The sequence below is a fragment of the Phodopus roborovskii genome, unplaced genomic scaffold (genome assembly GCF_943737965.1).
Source record: "Phodopus roborovskii unplaced genomic scaffold, PHOROB, whole genome shotgun sequence".
Lineage (NCBI taxonomy): Eukaryota > Metazoa > Chordata > Mammalia > Rodentia > Cricetidae > Phodopus > Phodopus roborovskii.
The window spans coordinates 1-27,742 of record NW_026125856.1 but is presented as its reverse complement, the minus strand read 5'-3'; the positions used below and the strand labels follow the sequence as shown (position 1 = coordinate 27,742).

General features: G+C 43.9%; 2 protein-coding genes across 2 annotated transcripts in view; one reads left to right on the top strand and one right to left on the bottom strand.

Annotated features, from left to right (window-relative positions):
- The window catches only part of Drp2 (dystrophin related protein 2), a 52,621-nt gene extending 40,201 nt beyond the window's left edge, over positions 1–12,420 (top strand). The window contains exons 14-23 of the mRNA XM_051178815.1: positions 713–870; positions 1,191–1,357; positions 3,119–3,230; positions 5,963–6,099; positions 6,373–6,438; positions 6,681–6,746; positions 7,499–7,642; positions 9,200–9,437; positions 11,674–11,794; positions 12,104–12,420. Of these exons, the coding sequence (XP_051034772.1) occupies positions 713–870; positions 1,191–1,357; positions 3,119–3,230; positions 5,963–6,099; positions 6,373–6,438; positions 6,681–6,746; positions 7,499–7,642; positions 9,200–9,437; positions 11,674–11,794; positions 12,104–12,228 (1,334 nt within the window). The 3' untranslated portion in view covers positions 12,229–12,420. The remainder of the gene's footprint in view (positions 1–712; positions 871–1,190; positions 1,358–3,118; positions 3,231–5,962; positions 6,100–6,372; positions 6,439–6,680; positions 6,747–7,498; positions 7,643–9,199; positions 9,438–11,673; positions 11,795–12,103) is intronic.
- Positions 12,421–21,788: 9,368 nt separating this feature from the next.
- Positions 21,789–26,570, bottom strand: Taf7l (TATA-box binding protein associated factor 7 like; the record flags this gene model as incomplete). The annotated part of the gene is made up of 7 exons (XM_051178831.1): positions 21,789–21,852; positions 22,588–22,647; positions 24,061–24,173; positions 24,359–24,622; positions 25,202–25,303; positions 25,720–25,792; positions 26,529–26,570. Coding segments are annotated over 7 exons (699 nt in total), but the record flags the coding sequence as incomplete, so codon positions are not given.
- Between the last annotated feature and the right edge of the window lie 1,172 nt (positions 26,571–27,742).

Below are 27,742 nucleotides of genomic sequence, written 5' to 3'. Positions count from 1 at the left end.
TACTTGCAAGACCTGGTGATGTTTTTCAGCACCCCCCCCTGTGTACTTTCTAGGTCTTAGGTGAGGTTTGAAGCAAAGGATGATGTGTCTAGAGGGGGTTGCTTAGCTCATTAGCCTGGGCTTAATGAGGTCGTGGAAGAGCTGCCCTCTCTTGAGGGCAGGGAAAGCTGCCCAGTGTGTCTCCACATTCGTGAGGTATCTCCTTTCCCAGTACTGTAACATCTGTGTCTGGTAGTGTTACTTAGTGTGCTCTCTCTCTCCCTCCCTCTCTCTCTCTCTCTCTCTCTCTCTCTCTCTCTCTCTCTCTCACCCTCACCCTTCTCTCCTCTCCTTTCCTCCCTCTCCACTTTCTTTCTCTTCCCCCGCCTTTCTCTCTCCCTGCCACCCCACCAATATTCATTATTTTCTTTCTCTTCTCTCTTCTATCTCTTCATCAGCCTCTTCTCTCTTCTCTCCCTTTTTGTCCTTCCTTCCTTCCCTATTGATGATGCCCTATTTGTGTCTGTCTAATTCTCCTATGCCAAACTCAGGAACGCTCTTTTTAGAACCCTTGGGTGTTGAGATTGGGGATGACTTTCTGGATTTTCCTGTTTCAAAAGGCATTAGTTCAGCAAAGTGCTTTCTATGTCATTCTCTTCTGCTTCTTCCTCCCCACACCATTCTCTGGCTATTCCTAAATTGGGGCTGGCTATTGTTGATGATGGCCCAGCAGACCTCTTCAGCCAAGTGGCCAATTCAGGCAGCCAGTGTGACCAACGCCATCTTGGTGCCCTGCTTCATGAAGCCATTCAAGTGCCCCGTCAGCTGGGTGAAGTGGCAGCATTTGGGGGCAGCAATGTGGAGCCCAGTGTCCGTAGTTGCTTCCGTTTTGTAAGTATGGACCTGTAGACTCAAGGAGGAAGGGAAGTGAAATGGAAGGGATGGTGAGTGGAAGGGAGGGGAACACGCATCTCAATTTTTGGTGCAAAGTACTTTGAGACAAAGGTGCTTTTTGAGATTGGACAACATAACTAATGGTTCTTTGGAGTGTGGAGCTGGAGTACTTCAAGGAAAGGTGTCCATTAAGATAAGACAGAAAGTGAACACCTCTGGAGGGGTGCTGGTTCCCCTGTTTCACTAAGAGCTGGCTAGCACTCAAGCAGCAAGATACTTGGGCGCAGTCAAATCCATTGGATTTCTTATTTGTCTAGAGCGCTGGCAAGCCAGTCATTGAAGCTTCCCAGTTCCTAGAGTGGGTCAACTTGGAGCCCCAGTCTATGGTGTGGCTGGCCGTTCTGCATCGGGTCACCATTGCTGAGCAAGTAAAGCATCAGACCAAGTGCTCTATCTGTAGGCAGTGCCCCATCAAGGGGTTCAGGTATGGGATTGGATACCTGCTGGGATGGGGAAAATGGCATGGGACACAAAAGTGGGTACAAAAAGGCATTAGTTAATTATGCTTTACAACTTATTTATGGTTTGTTATTGGTGTATTATTGTAACCTTTTTATTGAAAAAAGTTTAACTTCTGAAAAATGAGAAAGACACCTTTTTGTTCTGGTTGTAATACAAAGTACTACAGATTTTTAGAAATATGTAGTAATCATTATTTTTTTTAAAAAAATCTATATACAAAATGTTCAGTCAACAAATATTTCACAATCAACTGCCCAGAACAAAAGGAAGAAGAGGAAACCTGATTTATACCATTTGTAATATAAATATTCCCACCACAAATGCAGGTTACACACAAAAGATCCCAGTGCAGAAATGGAAAAAGACACACACTCACATGTACAATGTTCATAGCATTTCCATCTGAGGGGCTAGAGAGATGGCTCACTGGTTAAGAGCACTGGCTGCTCTTCCAGAGGTCCTAAATTCAATTCCCAGCACCCACGTGGTGGCTCACAACCATCTGTAATATCCAGTGCCCTCTTCTGGTGTGTAGGCAAACATGCAGACAAAGCATCCATACATATAAAATGCATGAAAAATAAATCTTTAAAAGTCTGAGATCTGTAGTCAATGCACCATAAGGAATTTCTGGGTTACCAGATGCCCTGTCATGAAAGCCTGAGAAAACATGACCAGCCTTTCTCACAAAAGAGACCCAACCAGTACCATAGATGGGAATGGCCTCATAGGTATGAACAACCTGCAGTTATGCAGCCAAGGATGGCTATGAATGTAGCCCAACACAAAATCATGAACTTACAGACTTCTTGAGGTTCTTTAGTAAGTTAATTGCATACTCCTGTCAGCTATGAACTTCATAGATGGCAATACATTACAGTGCCAACTGACAGCAGCACACTGTAGCTTAAAGGATAAAACATTATTGAAATTCATTTGAAACCTCCCTTCTTATAATCCATGACTTTTTTCCACAAAGCTAGCTGATCCCTAAATGCCTAATGTTTGCCGGTATGCTGCTGAAGACAGAGCCCAGGGTCTTCGGCATGCTTGGAAAGCACTGACCAGTACCCTCAATCCATTCAGCCATTTAGTTTTTTAGAGTACCAACATACAATGTCCCTATGAACACTCTGCTTTTTATAACTTGAGCAAACTAGACACAGAGGCAAAACATGACTGCCTAAAAAAACCTGGCTATTTAGCTGTAAACCCAGGGGTAAATATTGGATTTTGGAAGACTAGGCATTTCACTCTTTGATGCTACTATGACTATGGAAGTTTAACTTTTCTTGAGAAGGAGATGGAAAGACTGTTCTATATTCTGTCTGTTATGAAAAACCTTTGAAAACAACCTTCAGCCAACTTAACCACAGCTAGTGAATAAACTGCCTTCATATTGGTGGTCTAACTTCTCCAGCATACAGAAGGGACCTTTGGGGCCATCTTTGGTCAGACAACTACCGTAGTGAGATGTGTCCTCCCGTCTGGCCCCCTTTAAACCCTGGCTGAAGCAATGCCCTTTCCCACACTCCCTGGGACGTATGATTTCATGGGGATTTTCAGTCTGTAGAATAAGACTATTCACATGTTGAGGACTTCACACTGCTAGGTATAGTAGGTTGAACCCCACTCCCTTCTGTGTACCTATTTGGATTGGGGAAATGGTGAGGTCATTGTGGTACACTGGATTGTCTTTGTGACCATGTCTTCTCTCCCCAAGGTACCGGAGTTTGAAACAGTTTAATGTGGATATCTGCCAGACCTGCTTCTTGACAGGCAGGGCCAGCAAAGGCAACAAGCTGCACTATCCCATCATGGAGTATTACACACCGGTACGGCATCTCTGGGCCAGGTGGGAGGGGTGAACATCTCTTAGACACTAGGCTTTGACTGGCATATGTCGGCTCTCCTGGTGGAACATTCCCCAAATAGTAGGTACTCACTGGTTTGGGAAATTCGGGCTCCTTTAGTCTTCTATCATAGTTTCTCTGTCACTGCAGCCATAGTTGAGTGGGGACACTCAGCCTTTTTTATCAGCATTAGCTGTTTTGCTGCCCAAAAATATCCCAAGGGACAAAAAAGAGCAAAGTGATCCCTGGTACCCCCTCTCTTCTCATGTCTGTTTCCCTGGCTAGTTCTTTCTCTCTCAGCAGCCATTTGCCCCTTGTTGCTCTGCATCTAGGTGTGGGACCATGTTCAATTTCCTATCTGTGTTGACATGTCAGCTAGCGTTGTCCCTATGGCTACTATTACAGGCCAGCAAAGGCAACAGGCTACACTAATCCATCATGGAGTATGGCACACTGATAATACTAGATCCACAACTAATCAAAATGTATGTCTCTCATGCTAAATCATTGGGGCTTTTCTTGCTACTTTGCTTTGTTCTGTTTGTTTGTTTTGGGGTTTTGTTTAATTTGTTCATTTGTTTTGTTTCTTTTGTTTTTTTGGGGGGGGTTGTTTTGTATTTTTCATTTTTTGTTTGTTTGTTTTGAGACAGGGTTTTTCTGTGTGGCTTTGGAGCCTGTCCTGAAACTAGCTTTGTTGACCAGGATGGCCTTGAACTCACAGAGATCTGCCTGCCTCTGCTTCCCAAGTGCTGTTGGTTTTGTTTTTTTTTTTTTTTTCTACTCCTTCTTGCCAATACCAAAGTCTGTGCTCAAATTACTCAGTCGATTAAAAGGAAAGGGATATGTTTTTAACCTGTACTCACAAGTTCTACTCAGTTTCCGTAGGCAGCCTTCCCTTCAGAGCTACCTAAGCCCATCTTGGTCAGTGTCCGTGAACTCAGCCACAGAGCTGTAGCATCCTGAGCTCGTTCCCTCCGTGTCTTTTAAGATGTATTCATCTTTACTTTTCTGCATCTGGGTGCTTTGCCTGCATGTGTCTCTATGGACCCCTTGCATGTCCGGTGCCAATGAGGCTGGTGCTTCAGAGCCCTTGGAACTGGAGTGACAAACAGTGGGCTGCCATGTGGGAATCGAAGTCCAGTCCTCTGGGACAGCTGTGCTCTTACCTGCAGAGCCATCTCCCCAGTCCTGCCCTCAGTGTCTTTATACTTTTTTATTCCCTTAGATTCTTCCAGAACCCCAGGTACACTCTATCTAGCTTTCTCGCCCACCCCACCTCTCCATCTTTAACCTGTTTCTTTATAATCCACTTTTCTAAGGTGTTATCTTCAAATTGTTCTAGCACAGGAATGTGTGAGGCAGTGGGAGTAGGGGCCATGCCCTTTAATTTCCCTTTATTATCATTTACATAAAGTATTATCAAGGGCAAACCGAGAAGGCTAGCTAGAAGAGGTAAGCTCATAATCCTCTGCCTCCTGTTCATCTTCTGCATTCCCAGAATTCATAGAAAAGAGGCAGCAAGATGGCACAGCAGTAAAGGCACTCTCTGCCAAGCCAAATAACTGGAAGAAGAGAACCAACTCCTGAGAGTCGTCCTCTGACTCCACTTACACATCATAGAGTGTGGATGCATGCAAACACACAGAGTATATAAACAAAATTTCAAATTTTATAAACATGTATTCGGTTAAAAGGATTTTTATATAATAATTTTATTTTTGAGAACTTCATGAATGAGGAGTGTATCAGCATACTATATATATCCCCTTCAACTTTTCCCTTGTTCCCTACAAAATGCATGATCTCTTCTTTAATTATTGTTAACTATATATACATGTGTACATACATACACACATATATATACATACACATATGTGCACACATGTGCACACATGTGCACACATACTAGCTTTGCTAGTATGAACATGTGTTCAGGGATGACCACTTGGGATTGGACAACCCATATGGGAGCTTGTTCTTGTTCCTGTAGAAGACTGTTTCTTTCTCTCTCAACAGCCATTTGCCCCTTGTTGCTCTGCATCTAGGTGTGGGACCATGTTCAATTTCCTATCCGTGTTGGCATGTCAGCTGGTGTTGCCACTATGGATACTATTATAGGCCAGCAAAGGCAACAAGCTACACTAATCCATCATGGAGTATTACACACTGATAATACTAGATCCACAACTAGTCAGAATGTAGACAATAAGGGACTGTTAGCTGCCCGCACTCCAACTGACTGGTCTTCAACACAAACCCTACACCTAAAATTAGGGACAGTCACAGAAATTGACCTGGAAAGATTGTAAGAGACAGAAGCACAGGACACCTGCTCTGAGATAGTGCCTTCTATGTTTGACAGTAAAGAACCCGTGAACTTTTAACAATATGGCTACCCAAACAAACCCAGCATAATGACAAAATAAAAATGGTATCTTAAAATGTACTGTAAAAGATTCAAACTATGTAGATAGAGGTACTTAAATTCTCAAATGAAAATCTTCCTTTCTCCTCACCCTGACCCTCACCTTTCCAATCTACCTTCCCAGAGTTTAGAGTTTAGGACATATTTTTTGAGACATTTGGGGGTGGGTATGGTAGGCACAAACAACACTGGGGTGCCAGTCACATTCTGTGCTCCAGTAGGAGAGTCACAACACCTCATAGTGTCTGGAAGCCACCCGGGTGAGTCCCACTGTCCTGTCTTCCTGCAGACCACATCCAGTGAAAACATGAGGGATTTTGCCACAACCTTAAAGAATAAATTCCGCTCAAAGCAATATTTCAGCAAACACCCTCAGCGAGGTTATCTGCCTGTGCAATCAGTACTGGAGGCTGACTGCAGTGAGACGTGAGTATGAGTGGCCGAGCAGAGGCTGTGGCGACCTCTTCCAGCTCATGTATGTGCTGGGAAGGGGCTGAGTCCCTGATGAGCTGGAAAGTGTTCCCAAGTGAAAACCCCTAGCAGCAAGGCAGTTCAGCTAGAGTCTGACTTAGAGTCTTGCCTGAGAAATAGAGTGGGATTCTCCGTATCTTACTACCATCTGGGCAGTGTAGGGGCGGGAATGATGAGACAGGCTTTCAGTTGTCGTTGGTCCTCTGAATCTTTGCTACTTTCTTCCAGACCTGCTTCTTCCCCGATGCTGCCACATGCTGACACACACTCTCGAATTGAGCATTTTGCCAGCAGGTACCACTGCTTTTTGGTGGGGCTTGGGGTGGGGACTGTAGGAAGTCCAAGGACAAGGAAATTAGAATGGACTAGGGGGTGATTCAGAGTGGAGTGTGCCATGGTCAGCAAGGCCCAACCTGTAGTGTGGTAGGTGCGGGTCAGCTCCCTAAGCCAGGTATCCTATTGTGCCATTACAGTGCTGGAAGTGGAAGCAGGCCCCACATCCAGCTTTCTCTCCTACTGTGGCTCTTTCTTTCTAGGCTTGCTGAGATGGAGAGTCAAAATTGTTCCTTTTTTAATGACAGCCTGTCCCCGGATGACAGCATGTGAGTTTCCATAGCTGCTAATTTTCCAGAAATAGCTGTCCTTGGGATCCTTCTGCCACTGCTTGGGAATGGGAGGCTGGTGGCTAGGGTCCTTGATTCTCTGAGGAAGGAAGGCTGCTTGCTTCCTGACTACACTATTTAGTAAGAGAAGCCATTTACCCAAGCCCCCTATATCACAAGAGCCCATCCATCCATACCCAACTTTGAGGGGGGAAAGCCCCTATTTAACGTTACAGAAAAGAGCTGTTACCTTGTGCTCACTATGCAAAACCCCATCTAATGCCACAGCCACCCTAGGAGAAGGCAGAGCCTTGACTAAAGTGTGGCCTAAGGGAGCTCTAGCACACAGAGAGCCCATGCATGTCTAAGGGAGATTTCTTGCTTGTAAAGAAGATCCAGGGACAGATGACTACATGGAACAGTCTGGTCCTGGCTGGGACTCAGATCGTTCGGGGGGGGGGGTGAGAAAGAAAACAGTACAGAAAGAAAAATGATTTTTTTTTTCTCATTATACCTGAGAAGACCGCAGAAACCTCAACATCCTGGAAGTATCTTCCAATCCTCTCTCAGATACTGCCTCTTTTAAATTCCCAAAGCCTGAACTTGAGGCCTGGCTTTCTGTATGTGACTTCAAAGTAGATCTTCCAGCATGCATTTCCTGGGAGCTGAGCTGGGATCTCAGAACTGACTCCCTGACTTGTGTCTGTGTTCAGCGCCTGCTCATCTCCTTTCTTCTCCCTACACTTTTGCAGAGATGAGGACCAGTACCTGTTGCGGCACTCTAGCCCCATCACAGACAGGGAGCCAGCCTTTGGACAGCAGGCTCCATGCAGCATGGGGGCAGAAAGCAAGGGGGAGCTAGAGAAGATACTGGCCCATTTAGAAGACGAGAACCGGTAGGTGTGGCCATGACATAAATGTGCATGGGTGCCAGAGGCCGGATGGCTTGAGTGTCAGTCTTGATACTTAATGTGTTACACAACCTAAATCAAGTCACTTACATCCTATGATCATATTTTCTCGGCTGTATAATAAGGATAATAATGATACCAACTTCCCAGGGTTACTTTGAAGACCAGAGGTAATATAACCCTGACTTTTCCAACTACCCACTAAATACAGGTTGAGAGAACCCTAGAAGAATGCAAAAGAGACCATAACCTGCCCTTGTTCAAAGAACTTTCTGTACTGAGCTAGTCCTTGATACTGAGTGAAATTATCTCAGGGGGTTACGACATTGCATACTGCATTTCCAAACCAGAAGAGACAAAGTACGAGGGATGGCATTATTCTCCACAAAAGAAGAGGTGGCTGCATGGGCCTGAAGAAAGTTGAAGGCTCTTGGAGTGAGGGCAGTAACATCTGCAGAGCCTCTTGGAGCAATGCTTTTCAAGCCTTAGTGTGCACAGGAGTCGATTGCAAAGCTTGGGGGAAATGCAAGTCCTGACTTCTGAAGTGGGGGCAGAGTTTCTGTTTCTATCCAGCTGTTAGGGAATATTAGTGTCACTGGTACATGCGCCCCTCTTGGAATGACAAACCTTAGAAGAGTGTTCCTCGAGTGGTGGAGTGCAGGTGAGAATTAGTTTGCAAAGTGTGTGTTGCCAGTCCAGAAAAGATACACACACAGATAGATAGATAGATAGATAGAGAGAGAGAGAGAGAGAGAGAGAGAGAGAGAGAGAGAGAGTTAGAGAGTTAGAGAGTTAGTTTGGATGTTTTTCTGGCAAGTTTGACATTGCCAGGTTCAAGCACCATGTTGAACAGGTTAGAGAACAGTTTGAGTGTTGTTGAACGTAAGGGGCAGGGGATGACAGTGGTTTGAACTATGGACCAGTTATGACCATTAGGGCAGGCTATCATTATACAATGGAGTGAACTATGATCGAAAGCCTGGCTTCTTGCTAGGGATGGTTTGAGAAGCACTGCATTAAAGCAGTGGGGAGCAGGCACTGCTAGGAAGAGTGATTCTGTTTGCCTGAAAGCAGGCTGTCTCTTTGGCTGTCTCCTTGATGACAAGCTTTCAAAGCAGGTCAAGTTGGAAGGCTGCAGAGAGAGAGAGAGAAGAGGCAGGATGGGTGATCTCTTTATTTATGCTATGTCTTCCCCCTAGAATCTAAAAAATCTATAAGAAGAAGAGGTAAGCCATCGGCACTAATGCCTCTTTTATTTGCAGAACATGTTCTTACCTGATTTTGAAGGTCAAAACTAATCCCCAAAGCATAAAGCCCTAATGTGAAATGTCAGCTCACTGCTCTAAGGCCTCTGGATGGCAGAGTAAATGTCAACTAGGCTAGAGAGGAAGTGGCTGTGGCCATTTTAAGCACAGCATTGCCAAGGGTTGGTTTGGGAGAGCAGAGTGACCCATCACACTTGGGAAAGAGGGGATCTGTGGAATCTGGAGAGCTGGCTGACCCCATTAAAGCCCTAGGCCTTGGCTTCCGTGTCCGTGGCAGGATTCTCCAGGGAGAGCTGAGGCGCCTGAAGTGGCAGCATGAGGAAGCAGCTGAGGCCCCAACTCTGGCTGAGGGCTCCACTGAAGCAACTCCTGACCACCACAATGAAGAGCTTCTGGCTGAAGCCAGGATCCTGCGACAGCACAAGAGCCGCCTGGAGACCCGAATGCAGATCCTTGAAGACCACAATAAGCAGTTAGAGTCTCAGCTGCAACGCCTGAGGGAGTTGCTCCTGCAGGTGAGGCTGGAGGCATGAACCAGGGCAGCCCCTGATTCAGGAGAAAGAGGAGGGCATAGAGAGCTGGGGATGCAGCAGAGAAAAGAGAAAGTGCTTCTTGGCTGTGGCTCTCAGGTGACATCTTGGTAAGAGCTGACTGGCATGAAGGGATGAAGGGATGAAGAAGAAAATAGGCAATATGGCTACATCCGTAACCAGTCCTCTTCCCATTCACTCCATCCCATCTCCGGCCTGGAGGCAGAGGACTGACTTTTTAGTTCACAGCCCATTGGAATCTGCTATTAAAAAGAACAAACGTCAAAAACCATTTGAAACAAAGGGGCTCAATAAAGCACCAAGCACAGGGACCTAGGATTGGACCTGCAGAGACCACTTTTTTTTTTTTTTAAGCCAGATGTGGTAACACACACTTGGAATCCCTGTGCCAGGGACATGGATTACAGGTGCTTGCTGGCCAGCCTAGCCTACTTAGTGAGTTCCAGGCCCATGAAAGACCCTGTCTCTTTAAACAAAGAAAACAGAAGAGAAAGGTGAACAACACCTGAGGACTAACACCCAAAGTTGTTTTCTGGCCTCCACATGGATGCCCACACATGTACATTTGAGCCCACTCAAATGTGTGCTCACTCACGCATGCATACACACCAGCACGCCATCCAAAATGCGGCATCTTTAGTTTTGGACATGTTTGGCAAGAGAGCTATCTTAAAATAAAGGGCTCTTTTGTTGCATTTTTTCCCCTTTTTGTCTGTGGGTGGTCAGGCAGCTCTGAGGTCAGACAGCCTGGGGTGCTGGAAAAGTGGCTCAAGTTCTCTTATCTGTAAAGGAGAGGTAATGCTGATACCAGCTAAAAAATAATTTTTCAGTGAAACAAAACAACGGAGCTGAAGAGATGGCTTAGCAGTCAAGAATGCTTGCTGCTCTTCCAGAGGACCCGAGTTCAGTTCCTAGCACCTATGTAGTGCAGTTCAGAACCATGAGTAACTCCAGGTCCAAGGGTTCAGACACCTTCTTCTGACCTCTGGAAGTAACCACACACATGTATCATACACTCACAGATGCATACACACAAATAAAAATAAATCTTTTATTAAAAGGGCCAGCAAGATGGCTCAGCTGGTAAAGTTCTTGCCACACAGCCCTGACAACCCAAGTTCAATACCTGGAGCTCACATAAAGGTGGTAAAAGAGAAGCAACTCCACGAAGTTTAGCACATATGAGTCTACACCACACACACACACACACACACACACACACACACACACACACACACACACGAGAGAGAGAGAGAGAGAGAGAGGAAGAGAGAGAGAGAGGAAGAGAGAGAGAGAGGGTAATAATAATAAATAAAAATTTAAAAACTAATACCACAATACCATATGATTGTGTAATCATCCTAAAAATCAAATAACATGTGGACAGTGGTGGTACACGTCAATTATCCCAGCACTTGGGAGGCGGAGGCAAGCAGATCTCTGTGAGTTCAAAGCCAGCCTGGTTCACACAATGAGTTCCAGGACAGGCAGAGCGACACAGAAAAACCCTGTCTCAAATAAACACATAAACAAATTTAAAAGTGCACATTGCCATATTGCAGAATTCAGCAAGATACCAAGACTATAGTAAACATATATTAACTATCATTGTCATCATGTGCAACAAACAGTGGCACCCCTTCTCTGTATTATCTGGGAATAGCTTTTTTTTTCTAGATCAATTTTTAAGTTCACATTTGAAGAAATACTTTCATTCTGGTCTCTGTACATTTGTGTCATCATACTTGGTTCTTATCTAGTCTCCTCCCCCATTGCCCTTCCTGTGCCCCCTCTCATCTTCTAGCTAGTTCCCTTCCTTCTCTCCTCTAGCAAGGCCCCCATTCTGCTATTTTATGCATGTATTTCATTGTCCTCTTTAGTTTAAGAGACAGTGTTTAGTGAATTCCTAGAATGGCATGTTTTCTGACATGCCATTATGTCATGAACTGAGATTCAGATGTGCAGTGATGAAACTCCAGAGAAAATTGAGCTCTGAATAGCTTAATTAAGTTGAAATGACAACAAGAGACCTTTAGGTGTAGTGACATTCTTATTAGAACAGGAGTCTTTGCCTCCTGTTGTTAAAGCAAGAATCTAATTGATAATTGAACTAAAAGGATGGGCATGAGGTCTCTAAGGTCCCTTTCTAAGCTGGGGTCAGAAAGGCAAAGCTACTTAATCATGTCTTACCTCTTGCTAGCCACCTACTGAATCAGATGGCAATGGCTCTGCCAGCTCATCCCTAGCATCCTCTCCACACCAGTCAGAAGGCAGTCATCCCCGGGAGAAGGGCCAGACTACTCCAGACACCGAGGCAGCGGGTAAGTTTCCCCCATCTAGCACCTTCCTCCAGCAATTTGTCCTAGCTTTGATTGCCTGTCCAAAGTTTTACTAGAGCTGGGACCAAAGTTGTGTGTAATTGATTTCTTAGCTCTCATATGATTTCTCTCTCTCATACGCATCTTCTTAAAAATGTCTAGTGCATGCCTCCTACATACTAGTCTTCAAATGGGAGGGTGAGAGTACTCTGGACCTGCTATCCAGCTAACAGCAGCCTACCTCAGCCTCTTGGTTTCCTTTTTATAAAAGGAGAGCTCAAGTAATCTTTCCCTCTCTCTCTTCCAACTTAGATGATGTGGGGTCAAAGAGTCAAGATGTCAGCCTATGCTTAGAAGACATCATGGAGAAACTCCGCCACGCCTTCCCCAATGTGCGAAGCTCTGATGTGACTGCAAACACCCTGCTAGCCTCTTGATGGAGTAATATCCCCATCCTGTAGTACCTTTCCTTTCCTGATTCTTGTCAATGCCTTCCCTCAACCTTTGTCCAACATTTCCAGTACCCACTGGCCCCACATTCCTCAACCAGAGATATGTGGACCTGGGGCAGCAGCAGGGAACTGATGGTATGTGAGATGTGGCAGGGGATGGGGAGGACAAGTGTGCTTTCTCTAGAATTGTTCCCATTAATCCTTAAGATTGAGCCTGTCCCTTGTGTTATCCTGCTGTTGGCGGCCCAGGCAAAGGCAAATCACACTTGTCATCCAGGTCAGGAGCAGAGGATTACCTTGCAGAACTAAGCCGTACCTATGGGCCCCTTTCCCTTGTCCATAGAATCACGGAGGGGAAAGCCTAATAACCCCAGGGTGTCTGCATTATGGATCCCTGGAGGGGTTAGTCCTGCTCTCTGGCCCAGTTGAGAGAGGCAAATGGGTATCCCTGAGACACCACTCCAAAGTGCCCCTTTGGTATGTCCTATTACTTCAGCTACAGAACATAGTTCTCACCTTCAGGATTCTACCTACATGTTTCAAGTATCTTCAGTTTCTCCTGGGGAACAATTACAGTGTGGGTGTGCCTCCACCCTATATTTGGAAACACTAAAGAAATAATTGTGAGTTCATATTTTCCCCTGATCCTCCTGTTTCCTGAAGACCTTGTCATCCCAAGAGACTTTTTGAGATGCTCTGGAACCCATCTGAAACCACTCTTTGGTCTTCTGAGTCTGTCCTCACAGATCTGGGGCAGGAGTGGCAGCCTCTTAAACAAAGATGCCCCTCTCTATCTATTTATCTCTATCTCTATCTCTCTCTTTGGTGAGAAAGGAAAAGAAACCCTCTCTCCTAGGAGAGTGTGAGCCTGCCACTCTCCAAGCTATAACCATAGGCTGGATTAGATGAGGTGCCTGATTGCCCCCAGATATTCACTGGAAGGCTACAACTGACCAGCCTGAATAGAGGTCCTTAGCTAAACGCCACTGGACTTGAATGAGAAAACTGGCCACATTCCACCCAGATAACAGCAAAGTCTTCCTATGCATAAAACAGTTGCTAACTCTGAAATATGAACCCTGTCCTCAAAGTGAACTAACTTTTCCTAAACTGTACATACCATGGTTCAAAATTGACTGTGGAGATGGGGGCAGAGTTGGCTGGGGAACTTGGAACAGAGACAAAGCCCACTTGGGCTACTTTCTACAGAGAGCCTTCTCCCCAGAGCCTTGAAATTGACAAAATTTTGGGTTTATCCATCCATACATACATACATATTCTACATATCTACTGTATATCAGTGCTCTCCCAGCCTCACTGACACATTAAATTCTAATACTTCTTGAAGAATTAGTGCCCTGCCTTGCTCTTTGCTAGCCTCAGTCTCTGGTTGGGAAGATAGATACAACCTGGCTGTGCCCTTACGATGTTTCTCTCCATTGATATTTGAGGTGAGCAGACGGTAATACCAAAGCAATGGAAGTCTATGGCCACAGAGTAATCGAACAGGAAGAGACATTCTGTTCTCTTCACTAATTCCAAACTTTGTTTCTCTGAGACTTGGGCCTTGGGAAATTTTTTTTCTGCCTACCCCTATGCAATGATTCAGGAATCAAAATAGAGCGCATCCAACCTCTACCCACTCCACACAGAAGAGGAGGCACAAAAGGCATATGTTAGCCTTTGCCAGGCTAAGACACAGAGTACATCCTATGGTCCCCTAAGTTCCTAAGGTCTGGAACATGGCCTTACAGAAAGAAATGGCTGTCACCAAGGTCAGGAGGGAGTGAGATGATTAGAGGTTTGTGTTATAAACCAACATACAGAAATGCTAAGAACCTAGACTGATCTGTTCTGGGGAGGAAGTGTAGCTTGGCTCAAGAAGCCAAGATTGCATTCTCCTCAACCAAGCCACAGGTTCAGGGTATCTGCTTATATGGTGAGCATATGGGAAGCAAGCATCACACACAGAGCCAGGACATTGTCAGAATGAGGCATCTTTGTAGGGGCCTATATTGTAGGCAGTATTTAGACAAATTTGATGTGGAGCAGGGGACTCAGAAACCATGAATATGTGCCTCCCTATGCTTTATGAGGACAGATACTATAGAACAGTTTTTATGAGGAGAGTCCTTTTGTTAGCCTCCACTCAAGAGCTCTTAGGCTGCTGAGGGTCTGTGACAACTACATTGGGCTGGACTTGGTAGAAAAGATGTTGAACTCGTTACGTAGGATTTGTGCTGGAGGTAGACTGAAGCAGCAGGTCATGGTTGAAGCCTCGCTAAGGGAGTCACTGGCACTTTGCCATCTTGTGTTTGCCTGAAATGCCTGAGGTGAGTATATTGTTCAAGGGTTCAGTAGCAGTCACTGCCACATACGTAAGCAGTTTGCATGCAGTGATGAAAATGGTTCCTTGAACAGTGTCAATCCACACTGGGGTTGAATTTAGCAAAATGTGTTCTATGTTTTTGGGTAAGTTGCGTGTTGTAGCTCCTAAAGGGATCTTGTGTAATGTATAACCCTAGACTGGAAGGTAGTGTGTGAATTGCTAGATTAGTAGCCTAAGGAAAACCTTCTGACTTATGAGTAACAGTGATGAGGAATGTGTTTACTGGAATTGTCATCAAATAGTGTGAATTAGATCGAGAACAATAAGTCATTGGAAAGGTAGCTGTGTTTTCAGCTAGAGTAGAGTAGCTTCACATTGACAACTGTTAGGGAAAGCTGATTGGCTAGAAGACATTAGGCTGCAATGCATCATTCCCTAGAGAGTTTCCACCCAAGAGGAAATGTACCCTTCTCTTCAGAATGCAAAAGTTGTAATAAAGGCTCTCAATGTCTCTTGAAAGATCCAGAGTGAGGCAATCTTTTCCTGTGGAAAAACCTGATTGAGATTTCAGGTGGTCTGTGAACTGGTCTGGCAGACCACGATAATTAAGAACAAAGGAAGGCAGAGGCCAAGCCTGGGAGATCTTTACCACCAGAGTAGTTTTAAGAAAAAATTCCTTGCTTCATGGGGTATGTGTTTTAAAAGAGTTTGGGGGTTCCATGTCCAGATTCAGGCTAGAGCATTTTTTTTTTTTACTCTTTTTTTTTCCGGTGGCAGAGTTGGGACCATTGTCTGTCAGTAATTCCATCCAGTTTCCCTTGATACGGTGGACAGTTAATCAGCAAAATTGCTGCCTTGTTATGAAAGCCTGGAGGCATTACCCTAAGGCTGTGGAAACTTAGCTCCTCAGCTGGATAGCCCAATCTGTGGGCCGCCTCCCTGCAGAAACCTGGTTCTTGGAACAGAACAACTTCTCAGTGTTGTAACACTTGTGACTGTGAGACAGGGAAAGACTCAAGGTCAGGTCTCCTCTTCCGATGCCCTCCTCTTTCTTTAGTTGCCATATTTGGAAGGAGACCTGATGAAGCCTTGCTGTTCCCAAGGCAGTGTTAAGGGCAGACTGAAGTGTGCTGTGCCTACTGGCAGCAAGAATGGATCAAATGAATAAAGATTAGGGGTAGGATTGGGGGGAAGTGCCAAGGCTGGCATGCAAATGTATAAAAATTTGGGATGAAGGGTTGGGGCTAGGAGCAAATGGGTTAACTAAAATTGCCACTCACTGTGGTGCTTTTCCCATTTTATCCTTGAATTCTGCTTTAAAAAAGAATAAATTTGTATTTGTTTACTTTGGTTCCTCTGGTTATTCTCTCCAATTATGACATTCTACCTTCTTCCAGTATTTCAGGATGGAAAGAGAAGAGCAAAGTCAAGAAGCCACAGGTACACTGCCAAACAGGCCACGTTCCCTCTGTTCATGCCCCTTCAAGAATCCCCTTCCAAAAGAGAGCTTGCCTCACAGGAGAAGTAATGGTTCCTAAATTTTCTCATTGATCTGAGCTTTTCTGGCAGGTGAAATATGAGAAAAATCAGGACTACTGCTGTGAGTTTCCAGGAAAGCATATTTATTCAGTTACATTCTCTCCATTATTTTGAGTTGAGTTGTGGCTGTATAGTTTTGGGGTTAAAATAGCCCCATGAAATGATAATGATCATGTTATTTAATGGCGTGTCATGCCAAAAAGAAAGCTGTAAATCCTTCATCTGCTCCATTTTTTTCTTTCCTTGCCAGTCCATAGCAATACTGTCCAATACAAATGCAAGTCACATTTATAATTTAAAATTTTACAGCGTATCCAAAAAGTAAAGCTAAATAGGAGGCCAAGACCACACTGAGCTACCACAGAGTGAATCCGATCTCATGCCTTTAATCCTGGCATTTGAGAGGCATAAAAGGTAAAGGCATTCAGTCTGAGAATTAGTCTCTTGCCACATTGAGGAAAGCATAGCAGTCTGAGTGAATCTGAGGAGCAGTGAAGCTGGGAGCAGTTTGAGGATCACCCCTTTGGTTTGAGCTAAGGTAGAGGCAAGAGCTAGTGGCTAAGCTGCTTTGTTTTTCTGATATGAAGCTTGAAGTTTGAACCCCAATATCTGTCTCTGAGTCTTTTGTTTTACATGTTACAGATACCCTATTAGAGATCACATGACTATAACTTGTCAAGCAATCAGTGAGCTGTGGCAAAGGAAAACTGCATAAGGTGTCAGTGTGTATGCACATCTTAATTCATGTGTTTGTCATTGTTAAGTTTGAAGAGGCATGGCAACAAATACTTTGTGACAGAAGCAGTGGTAAAGCAGTCCCCATGAGTGACACTGAGGAATGACATCAGAGGGGACACAGGGGCACTCAGGATGTACAAGCTTAACTCTATCTGCATGTATTGTTTGACCTCTTCCCTCACCTCTCAGCAGAGTTCTTGGCTGCTCTCAAGCTATAGTATTGGACAGAGACTTCGTGAAGGGTCTCGTACATGCCTCACTCCTGGATGCCACCTGCACATGTGCCATCCTTCCTGCCTCAGCCTGTCTAGTGTGTGTTTTAGACCTTTCTGCTGTCCCAGTCCTCTGCCTTGGCTGCCCTGGAAGGTTTGTCTCCATTTCAAGCTCAGCCTCTTGGCCTACTCTAACATAGAACTTCTTTTCCCCATTGTCCTTTTCCTTCTTCACATCTGTTTAGTTCTGTTTCTAGAAAGTGGTTTTGCCAGGTAGTGGTGGCACATGCCATTAATCCCAGCACTCAAAGGACAGAGGCAAGCAGACCTCTGTGAGTTCGAGGCGAGCCTGGTCTACAGAGTGAGTGCCAGGATAGGCTCCCAAGCTACACAGAGAAACCCTGTCTCAAAAAACAAAACAAAACAAACAAACAAACAAAACAGAACCTGATTATTGTAGAGCAATTAGGGTAGGAGATTTAGCTTAATAGAACAGTACTTGCCTAGCTTGTGCAGGGCCTTGAGTTTGATCTCAAGCACCACACACATAAATTTTGACAGCCATTTGTTTAAAATAAACATTTTTTCCTTAAAGCACACACACCAGAATACCATAATGACATAGATTTTAAAAGGCCTTAAGAAGTCCAGGTTTACAAACTGTTTCATGTTTCTAGATCTGGCAGGCCTAGAACAAACACAAAATTCACCCACAAGTTCATCTGGGCTGTCAGAGTGAGCATAGGATGGTGAAATGGGAGAGGGGGGAGGGGCAGAACAATTCATGTGCCAGGGAGAGAGGCAAGGATGGTGAAGAATGGGGTGAGTTAGATGCCCTGCTTGCTACCCAGGGTCATGGCAATGTCTGGGCCTGGGTTGAAGCCAAGGGCCAAAACTTGGTCTGTGACCCTGATGAAACTTTGGGGTCTGTGTTGATACCTGTGGTACCTATTACCTCTGGGGCCTTGTGGATGCCCAGACTCTGGGCCCAGACCTGTGACCATGTTGATGTCCAAGGGATGTGCCCCCACAGAGGCTATGCCAATCCAGGATTACTACATTGCAACTCAGGACCATGGCAACATCCATGGCTGCCGGGTCCATGTCTGGGTCCATGGCCCTTTGTCTGGGCTCTTAGTTGATGTTCATGCTCCTGTTGCCACCCAGGACTGTGCAGAGGCTTGCAGTCCAGGCCAACACCTGAGACCATGTTGGTCTTATAAGGTCAAGCTGCCACTACTGGGGTCATAGAGACCTCGGTGGCCCGTGCTGCCACCTTTGATCATGGTATCATCTAGTCCCAAACTGCAGCTGTGGGTCATGTCTGGGTCCCTGACACTACCTCAGACAGGATTTGTGTCAATGTTTGGGACTCCTTTTACCATTGAAGGCAGAGCAAATGCCAGGAGTCTGGGCTGCCATCTGGGGATATGCTAGCAATTGGGGGCCACACCACCATTGGAGCCATGATGAGCAGGTGATCTACAATGCCAACTAGGGCCATGATGACATCCAGTCCCAGACTGCTGCCAAGGAACTATGTTTGGGTCCTTGGTCCTACTGCAACCTGAGTCTGTGCTGATGTCCAGAGCCTGTGTTGCTACCAAATGCCCATGATCTGGACCTCCACCTGTGGCCCTCTTGGTACCCAAGGGCTGTGCTGCTGCTGAGCCCATATAGACCTGAGTGGCATGCGCTGCCACCCAGGGCCAGGGTGTTTCACAGGCCTGACCTATAGCCAGGGCCATGTCTGGGTCCAGGGCCCTACCACAGCCAGGGTCTGCACTAATGTCTGAGGCTCCTGTTGCCATCAAAGGTAGTATGGATGCCAAGGGTCTGGGCCCACACCTGGGGCCATGTAGGGATTCAAGGACCACAGGGCTGTTGGCTTCATGCCAATCTAAGTGGCCTACACTGCCAACCAGGACCATGGTGACATCTGGGCCCAGGCTGCTGCTAAGAACTATATGTCTGTCAGCATCTCCAAGCCCGTAGCATCCTTCAGCCCTCCCTGGAGCTAGTGAGGTACCTCTGTGGGGGAGGAACAATCTAAGGGACCTCTGACAGTGGGACCAGGATGTATTCCTGGTGCACAAAAGGACTTTGGGGGCACATCCCCCGTGGAGGGGTACTCCCTTAGCCTAGAGATAGGAGAGAAGTCCAAGTCCCTACTTCAAATGACTAGACAGATTTAGATGACCCCTCCTGGATGGCATCACCCTACATGTGGAGTGAGGTGAGGGTGGTTGGGATACATGTGAGGAGGGAGGGAGGGAGGGAACTGGGATTGATATGTAAAAAATAAATAAATGAAAAGAAAAAAAAACTGTGGAACTGCTTCCATGTTGGGACATAGAATTTGGGTAACCAGGGCCATCATCATGACTCCAGAATAAACTCATTAAAAAGAAAAAAGAACTATGTCTGGGTCTGTGGTCTACCCACAACTGGGGTCTGTATTGCTGTCCATGCCCTACATTGCCAATTAGGGCACATAAACATCAGGGGTTAGGTTAGTGTCCGAGGGTTGAACCTCTCTCTGCCACGGCCATGCAGATCTGAGTAGATTGTGCTGCCACACAAGGTCATGGTGTCATCCAGACCTGGGCTGATGCCAGGGGCCATATCTGGGTCCTTGGCCCTGCCACAGCCAGTCTGTGTTGATGCCCATGGCTCCTGTTACCACTGAAGGCAGTGAGGATAGGGCTGCACAGAGTAGGCCTGGCTGCAGTACTGGGCAGAACTGGCCCTACCCCTTTGCAACTGCAGCACTTGGAAGAGCAGGCCCTACACCTCCCCAGCGCAGCACAGTGGGACTGTCCCTGCTGGCACGTGTGCAGGTGAGTTGGCCATGAAGACATGAGAGTGGGAGGGCGGGCTCCACAGTCTGTCATGTGGTGGTGTGGGCAAGGAAAAAATACCTCCCCGCCGCTGCCCCTCGCCCTTCGACCCCTACTGCAGGTGGATCACCTACTGCTCCCCGGCAGGAAAATGGGAGAACTGATCCTGCTCCTCACCAGCTACAGAACACAAGAGGGTGGGCCCTGTACCTAGCCCAGGCCACACAATAAAGCTGACCACATTAATGGGGTCCAAGTAATCTGGTGCCTTGAACTCACATGGGAGATCGAGCCCCACCCTTCATCTGCTACATGACCTCTCCCCTCCCACACCCGTTACTGCCTGTGGCGGGTAGTAGAGTTGACCCTGAGGTCATGAGAGTGGGAGAACTGACCCCCTGGCAGCAGCACTCAGGTTCTTGCACCTCACCCAGGCTGCACAATAGAGCTGACCCTTTTGGTAGGGGGTGCCATGAGCTTGCCCGGGGAGCATAAAAGCAGGAGGACCGGCCCTACCCCCATCTGCCATGTGTGGCTGTGGATGAGATGAAAAGCCTCCCCTCTCCCCTTGCCATCTGCAGCAGGTTAAAAGGGTGGTCCTGGAAGTCAGGAGAGTGGGAGAGCTGCTCCCACCCTGCATCAGGGGCAGCGCATGGGAAAGCGGCCACAGCTCCTCAACTGAGAGCACACTAGAGTTGATCCTGTTAGTGGGGGGGGGGGGGGGCTAAGGCGATGTGAGAGCAGCCCCCACCCGCTCCCTTGTATGCCATGGGGTACAAGGGTAAGGGAAATGTGCCCTCCTCCTCTCACCCCCCTCCACCTGCGACAAGTGGGTGGGCCCTGCTCCTCCCCAAAAGTAGCAATCCCGAGATTGGAGCCTGCACCTGGACTGGGCAAAACAGAAGCGCTGGCTCTCGTGGTAGGAGTGTGGGTGAGTTGGACCTGATGGTATGAGAGCAGGGTTGGCCCCACTCCTTTCTGTCTGCTACATTGTATGAGCTAGAGGGGTGGGGGCGGGGAGGCGCAGTGCTGGAGAGTGCGCCTGGGTAGTGACGATGGATGAGATAAAGCTGGCAGGCTGATCAACCCAGCTACCACTCAGGCCCAGAACCAGGACTACAAGGTACCCACCCCAACATCCATTTCATCTATGAACTGCTGGAGCATGTGAAGGGGCCAGACCTACAGATGTAAAGCTGCAGGATCTTCACAACACAGGACAACAGGATAGCCAAGAGGAGTCTCAGTGATGGCCCAGTATCCATAGTGTAGCTGAAGCCAGAGGCCTGGAACCAGACCAATGACTCACTGCAATGAACACTTAACAAGTAAAGATGTATGGAGTAAAGGATATACTGTGTGACTCACTGGATCACCCTGCAGCTTCCATGCAGAGATTTGTGGGGGGTTTTGGTTATTTTTTTTATCTTTTTGAGACAGGGTCTCACATATATCCCAGGCTGGCTTTCAGTTGTGACCCTTCTTTTCAATGCTGGGATTACAACTCAACAAGTTGATTATTTTCTATATTGTAAGGAATATTTAAAACAGGATTTGAAAAATTAACATCTGTAGAACAGCTGTACATCTTTGTAGGCTACACCAACTGCCTTTGGCAAGCATGACTGAATGATCTCATGGTGACATAGAACAAAGACAAAGATATGCACACATATTTATTTAATCTTAGATTGACCAAGAAAAACAAAATCCCATTTTGAGTGAGGTCTCCAAACCTACAACACATTTTATAATGCCCTCTTCTATATGACTATGACCTTTAAATTTAGTAGAACTTGGGAAAAATATCCAAATAAGCAAATACAGTTGGTGAACACAAAGTAGCTAGTGGTTCCCCCTGGTCTTCATCTGGAAGGTAGGTCCACTTGCTACACTGAGGGCTTCCTTACTCCTTCAGAAAATATTTCAGTTGTTCCTGTAGGTGATAAATCTGTAAGGAGATTACAAACATTATAAAAGTTATCTGAATTTTTCCTGGTATTCCAAACTTCATTTTTAAAAACATCCTTCATTACAATTTCAGAAGTATGACAAAAATTCTGCTTTTACCATATCAAAGAATTGATATCAATCCCAGTTCTCACTCCCTCCCTCCTCCTGCTCTCCCCACCTTTCCCCTACCCTAACTCCATCTATTACTCAGAGGGGGAAACATCCCATGGGGAGTCAACAAAGTCTGGCACATCACTTTGAGGCAGGACTAAGACCTCCCTGCTATATCTAGGCTGAGCAAGGTATCCATCCAAAGAAAATGAGCTCTAAAAAGCCAGTTCAAGCACTAGGGATGAATCCTGGTCCCACTGCCAGTGACCTCAAAGATTGCCCAAGCCACATAACTGTCACCCACATTCAGAGGGCCCAGTTCAGTCCCATGCAGGTTCCCTCGCTGTCAGTCCAGAGTCAGTGAGCTTCCACTAGCTCAGGTCAGCTGGAGGACAAGTATTTTAACTGTCTTATTCAACACTCTATCCAGGGCTTTTCACTCCAGAGGTATTTAATAACTGCTGAATGAACAGATTTTCAAAAAGATCTTGATCCATCCACCCTGCTATTTTCACTCAGAATATATGTTTACCACTACTCTTTAAGACAAGGAGCCTGAAATTAGCTTAGAGGTGGGTGAATTCTTCATAGCAATTTATTTATTTAAAAACATGCTTCTTACCTCCTCACGCTTTTGTTTTTCCAATACATTAAGCTGCCCCAAAACATACTGGAAATGCCTCTGAAAAAATAAATTGTAGCAGTGATGAAAGATGTATCTTAAAGGAAGAGAGAACCACAGAACACAGTTTGTCACATATTTGATAACAAAGCTGTCAATTATAGGAAGAACAGTTTTTTTTTTTTTTTTTAGAAAAACTGGAGCACAAAACTGCTACCTAACAATCCAATCTTATTTTGTGTACTCTCTTCAACATTTTTCTTTTTTTAGATAATTATAATATAATATTATGAAACAAAAATGAACATCAAAATAATACAAAATAAAGAGAATTTTAAAAAGTCCCCCCAAGATATAAGAAACAAATAGAGATATATATTCTCGTATTCAGGAATCTCATCAGAACACAAAACCAGAAGACATAATATATATTGAAAAATAGTAAGGAAAAATAGGTAAACTAAATTTTTTCTTGTCCTCAAATAAATGGGTTAAATGTCTACATGTTACATTTTTCCAGGTATTGTATAAATCCTCCATTTCCTCTCACTAGAACAGAACATTATTACTCCTAACACTACATACAACACCACATATATGTAAATCACACATATCACAACAGTGTCAGATATCTAAATCTTTCAGGATGTATCTAGACCTATTAACTTTGGCTATTCCAAAGGACCACAGCCAAAGTGGGTCCATAGCTCTATGCCAAGCTGCTTCCCTTTGACAACTACTGCTCCAAAAAAGAAAAAAAAATGAAATCTAGCAAAGGATTTGCTCAGTGCTTTAAAATCACCTTACTACCAAGATGGGAGTAAATGTGATATAGCAATATATTTTCCTATCACTGAAACTCTGAAAAATATATCCATAAAAATAAAATAATTTGTTCATGTTTCAGCATACATGATATGTATTTTAAATTAGTTTGGTTATTTTTTACTGAAATATATTTTGGTATTGCTATTTACTATGGTTCCTCTTGCAGTTTTAATTCTATTTTTCTTTTCTTCTTTTTTACTGTGTAGCCCTGGCTAATGTGGAACCCGTTATGTGTGGCCAGGTGTTGTCAAATTCACAGAGATCCACCTCTGCCTTATCAGTACTGGGGGAAAAAGCATGTGTCATGACACCCAACTAGTTTTAATTTTTTGTAAAATGTAAGTGGTGACAGTATCTATGTTTCAGGAAACTGAAGATTAAATAATAATGCATAATTCTATTATGCACCATTTGCATAGTAAATGCTCAGTATGGGTCAGTATCTCAGGTCACCTGGTCCTTTCCCCCATAAAAATGCTTAGATTATAAAACTCAGATATAATAAAACAGGAATATTTTCAGTAGAAGTTTCTAAGAAGTTATTTAGATTTATGATGAAATACTTAGTGGTGGCACGAGTGGAAACACGGAGATGGAATTCTGAAAGTAAGGTACCAGGATGTTTAACAGCTAAAAAGAACTTACCTTAAGGGTCAAGTTTTCCACATTCCGAAGGAGCTCTTTCTGACGTTGTGCTTTTTTATAAATCTGCTGGAGCTTTTTTTCTTTGTAATGAATCAATTTCTGAATGTCTGTGACTAAAGGAAATAAAGGATTTTTGTATATAAATATATCTTTAAATAATGAACCAAGTCACAAATCAAGTAAAACTCCAAGGACAAAAAACTTTTAAAAACTAAGCATTGCACATAATGCATGTTCAGAGTTAGCCTTTTATACTGCCACCCCCCACCCAATTCCTTTGTCTTTTCCTCTGACTTACTTGTTGAACTGTGATCTTTGTCTGATTCGTAGAAGCCAGGTTGATTGAATTTGGCTTGCAGCTCCCTTTCTAAGGCTGCTTCAGACTTGTCCATCTCCTTTTGTTCCTCATCCTCTTTATCATCTTCATCATCCTCATCCTCATCATCACCATCACTCGCCTCATGATCATCCTCATCCTCATCTTCAATTTTACCATCCTTTTCTTCCACATCATTGCTGTTACTGCCAGAATCACCAAACATCTCTCGCAGCATATCATAGTCTATTGATTTTAAGCAGGGATAAAATGAAACAATCTGAGTCTTTGGAAATGACCATAATCCCAAGTAGAAGTACATGCCTTACAATGAACTTTACTGGGCAACCAGTGAATTATTTTATGAATTATTTTCCTATAGGAAGAGTATTCCCTATGAAAAATAAGGACAAGGAATGTGAAACACTAACATTTGTGTATTCAGTTATCAACATATCTAGGGAAATTAAGGGCCCATAGGAAGTTGAATACTAGGGCAGATAGGAGAATAGAATTCCAATCTAAAAATGATGTGACAGATGATCCCCATGGGAGGCCTCATCCTCTCTGAGCAATAGATGGGACTAGAGTCGGGAGAAGGTGAAGGAGCTGGAGGATGGGAAGGAGAGGGAACTGGGATTATTATGTAAAACAAGACTGTTTTAAAATAAGTGAATTTCAATCTAAAAACCCTGGAAGTAAGGGAGGACCAATGAGGGAAGGACAAAGGCATCCTTTTTCTGATTGGTCTGTGAGTCTGTGGACCTATCACACAGTTAACACTTGCCCTTATGTGAAGCTCCTCCTATATTTTCAATAAAGTACCTGATGAGCTAGGACCACTCATTTGTGGGGTTCCTGGCATGCCTGAGATGAACCCTTGACTTTCTATTTCCTTGGTTTCATCATCAGCAATGACTTCCCAGCCTGAAAGTATAGTAGTCAAGGAAAAAGCAGAAGGCAGAGAGAACATATACTTGAAAGGGAAGTGGCTCTTTAACTAAAAGTGCTCTTAATATTTAATTTAGGTCAAATTTAGATAATTGTATCTGTATTCCTAGTATGGAGAACTACCTTATATTAAATTACATGCATAAAGACACTTCTACTCTCTTTATTTACCACTTCTACCTAGAAAATAACATTTCAAAATTTTTAAGTTATACACATCAAACCTGGCACTTGAACACTACAAGTGAGGACTAAGCATGCTGCTTAGTGCTGCAGGGTTTACCTAGCATAGTAAGGCTCTGAATTTGATCTTCAACATCTCAAACAAAAGCAAAACCACATGCACATGACATGAAACAGACTATAGGGAAAGTTTGTGATGTAAAGGATACGGACACTGATGGCTTCAGCATCTGAGCACAGCAATCTCTTCACTTCCTTTTCCACATTTGGAGATTCAGCATACTGAAGCAAAGTATGGAAGGAAATAGCAGTAATGTCAGTTAGCATCCAGTTTTATGTAAATACACTTTTTCTATATGTTAACAGATTGAAATGATTGGGCCTTGTTAGATGTTCATCCAACTTAAATAGTACTATTTATGAAGGAATCTATCCAATATCTGTATTTTTTATAGCAAACTAATTTTTTCACAATTAAATCATTTTAAATATTTAACCTTATCTATATACAACTCTATGGAAAAGAGTCTCAACATGTATGTCTTATTTGCCTTGACTCATTGGCAAAGAGCAATAATTCCATATTAGTTACTTATGACTATTTTGGTTTAAAATCCGAATTCCCAGACTGCATTTTTTCCATCTTATCAAAATGTTCCTACAAAAATCAAATCCCATCTGCTTGTTCTCACTTAAACACAGTTTTAAACAATTATTCCAGAGCAATTAATCCCTCATGACACAATTATAAATCAAGGCTTTTGATGAGAAATCCCATTAGTTCAAGCAATTGTTTGGTAAATTGAACCCTTAACTCCAAGGAATACCTTTTGAAATGAAAGTAAGAGTTTGTAATACATTGCAACACTAACAAAACTGTTGATCTTTTACCCCAGAAGTTGTTATTGAACAATAAATAATTATTTCACAGTGAATAAAGTCCATATGCATGTGTATGTATGTATGTTTATATCAAGCATACTAAAGTAAACAACGAAGATTATGACCACTGCTGTACCTCACTGAAGCTAATTTCATCCATTTGTTTGACATCAGGAAGCTATGAAGTAAAGTACAACAAAGAACAACATTATATTTTGATTTTCTACTTAAATCAAGCTTAAAGAGCTCTACAACTTCTTTTATATTTAAGTAGACAACAAATTTCATTGACTGGAAGTTTATTAAGCTAATGTTAACACATAAATTAGGAAAGCTGATCCACAACTTTAACACAGTTTTAAAATTCTGACAATTCTAGACAAGGTTTTCTGTCTAGATATACAAGCTTATTCTAAAATTCATATGAAGGACACCGATTCTAAAATTTTTTAAAGCTATATTGGTGATGCAACATGAAGTGGTAGCAGTCAATCTTCTGATTTCAAGACTTACCACATTACAGTCTCTGTGGAGGGATCAACACATGGATCCGTGGGACAGAATAAAGAACCCTTAAACAGTTCCATACAAATATTCCCGAGGAAGAGGTGGAGGAGGAGAGGAGGAGGAAAGGGAGAAGGGGAATCTTAAATTACAGCTTGTGCTTTCATAAAACTAAAATATGGATTGCAGGCATAAATATAACATCTAGGCTAAGCAAATACTCCTTAGATTTAATAACAAAAAACCAAAATCCTTGAAACAAAAATATGAATAAATTAAGCCTCATCAAAACTAAAAAAAAATTTGTTGACCCCTCCTGGAAGGCATTACCCTCCCTGAGGAGTGGGGAGGGGATGAGATGGGAGGGGTGTTGAGAAGCATGGGAGGGAGGAAGAGAGAGGGAACTGGGATCCATATGTAAAATAAGAAAAAAAACTAAAAATCTTACTGTCTATAAGCTTATGAAGAGGACTAAAAACTCAAACTAACAACTATGAGAAGTTGTTAGTTAACTATGTATATATGGTGAAAGACTAGTTAGTATACAGAATAGAAAAAGAACTATTGAGACTTAGCAATCAAGTCATTTGAGAAAATGGCAAAAGAAGCTAGATGTCATGGTGCATGTCTGCAATCTCAGCATTCAGACAATGAGGCTGGAGTACTGCTGAAAATTCAAGGCAATTATCTATCCAAAAAATACAAATTAATACAAATTACAAAACAAATACAAAAAATACAAATCACTAGACACTTACAAGAATGGCTAAAATAAAATAAAAATGACAAGACTTACTGCAGGTGGGGAGGTGGAGAATGCATTATATACTATTGGTGTTAATATAA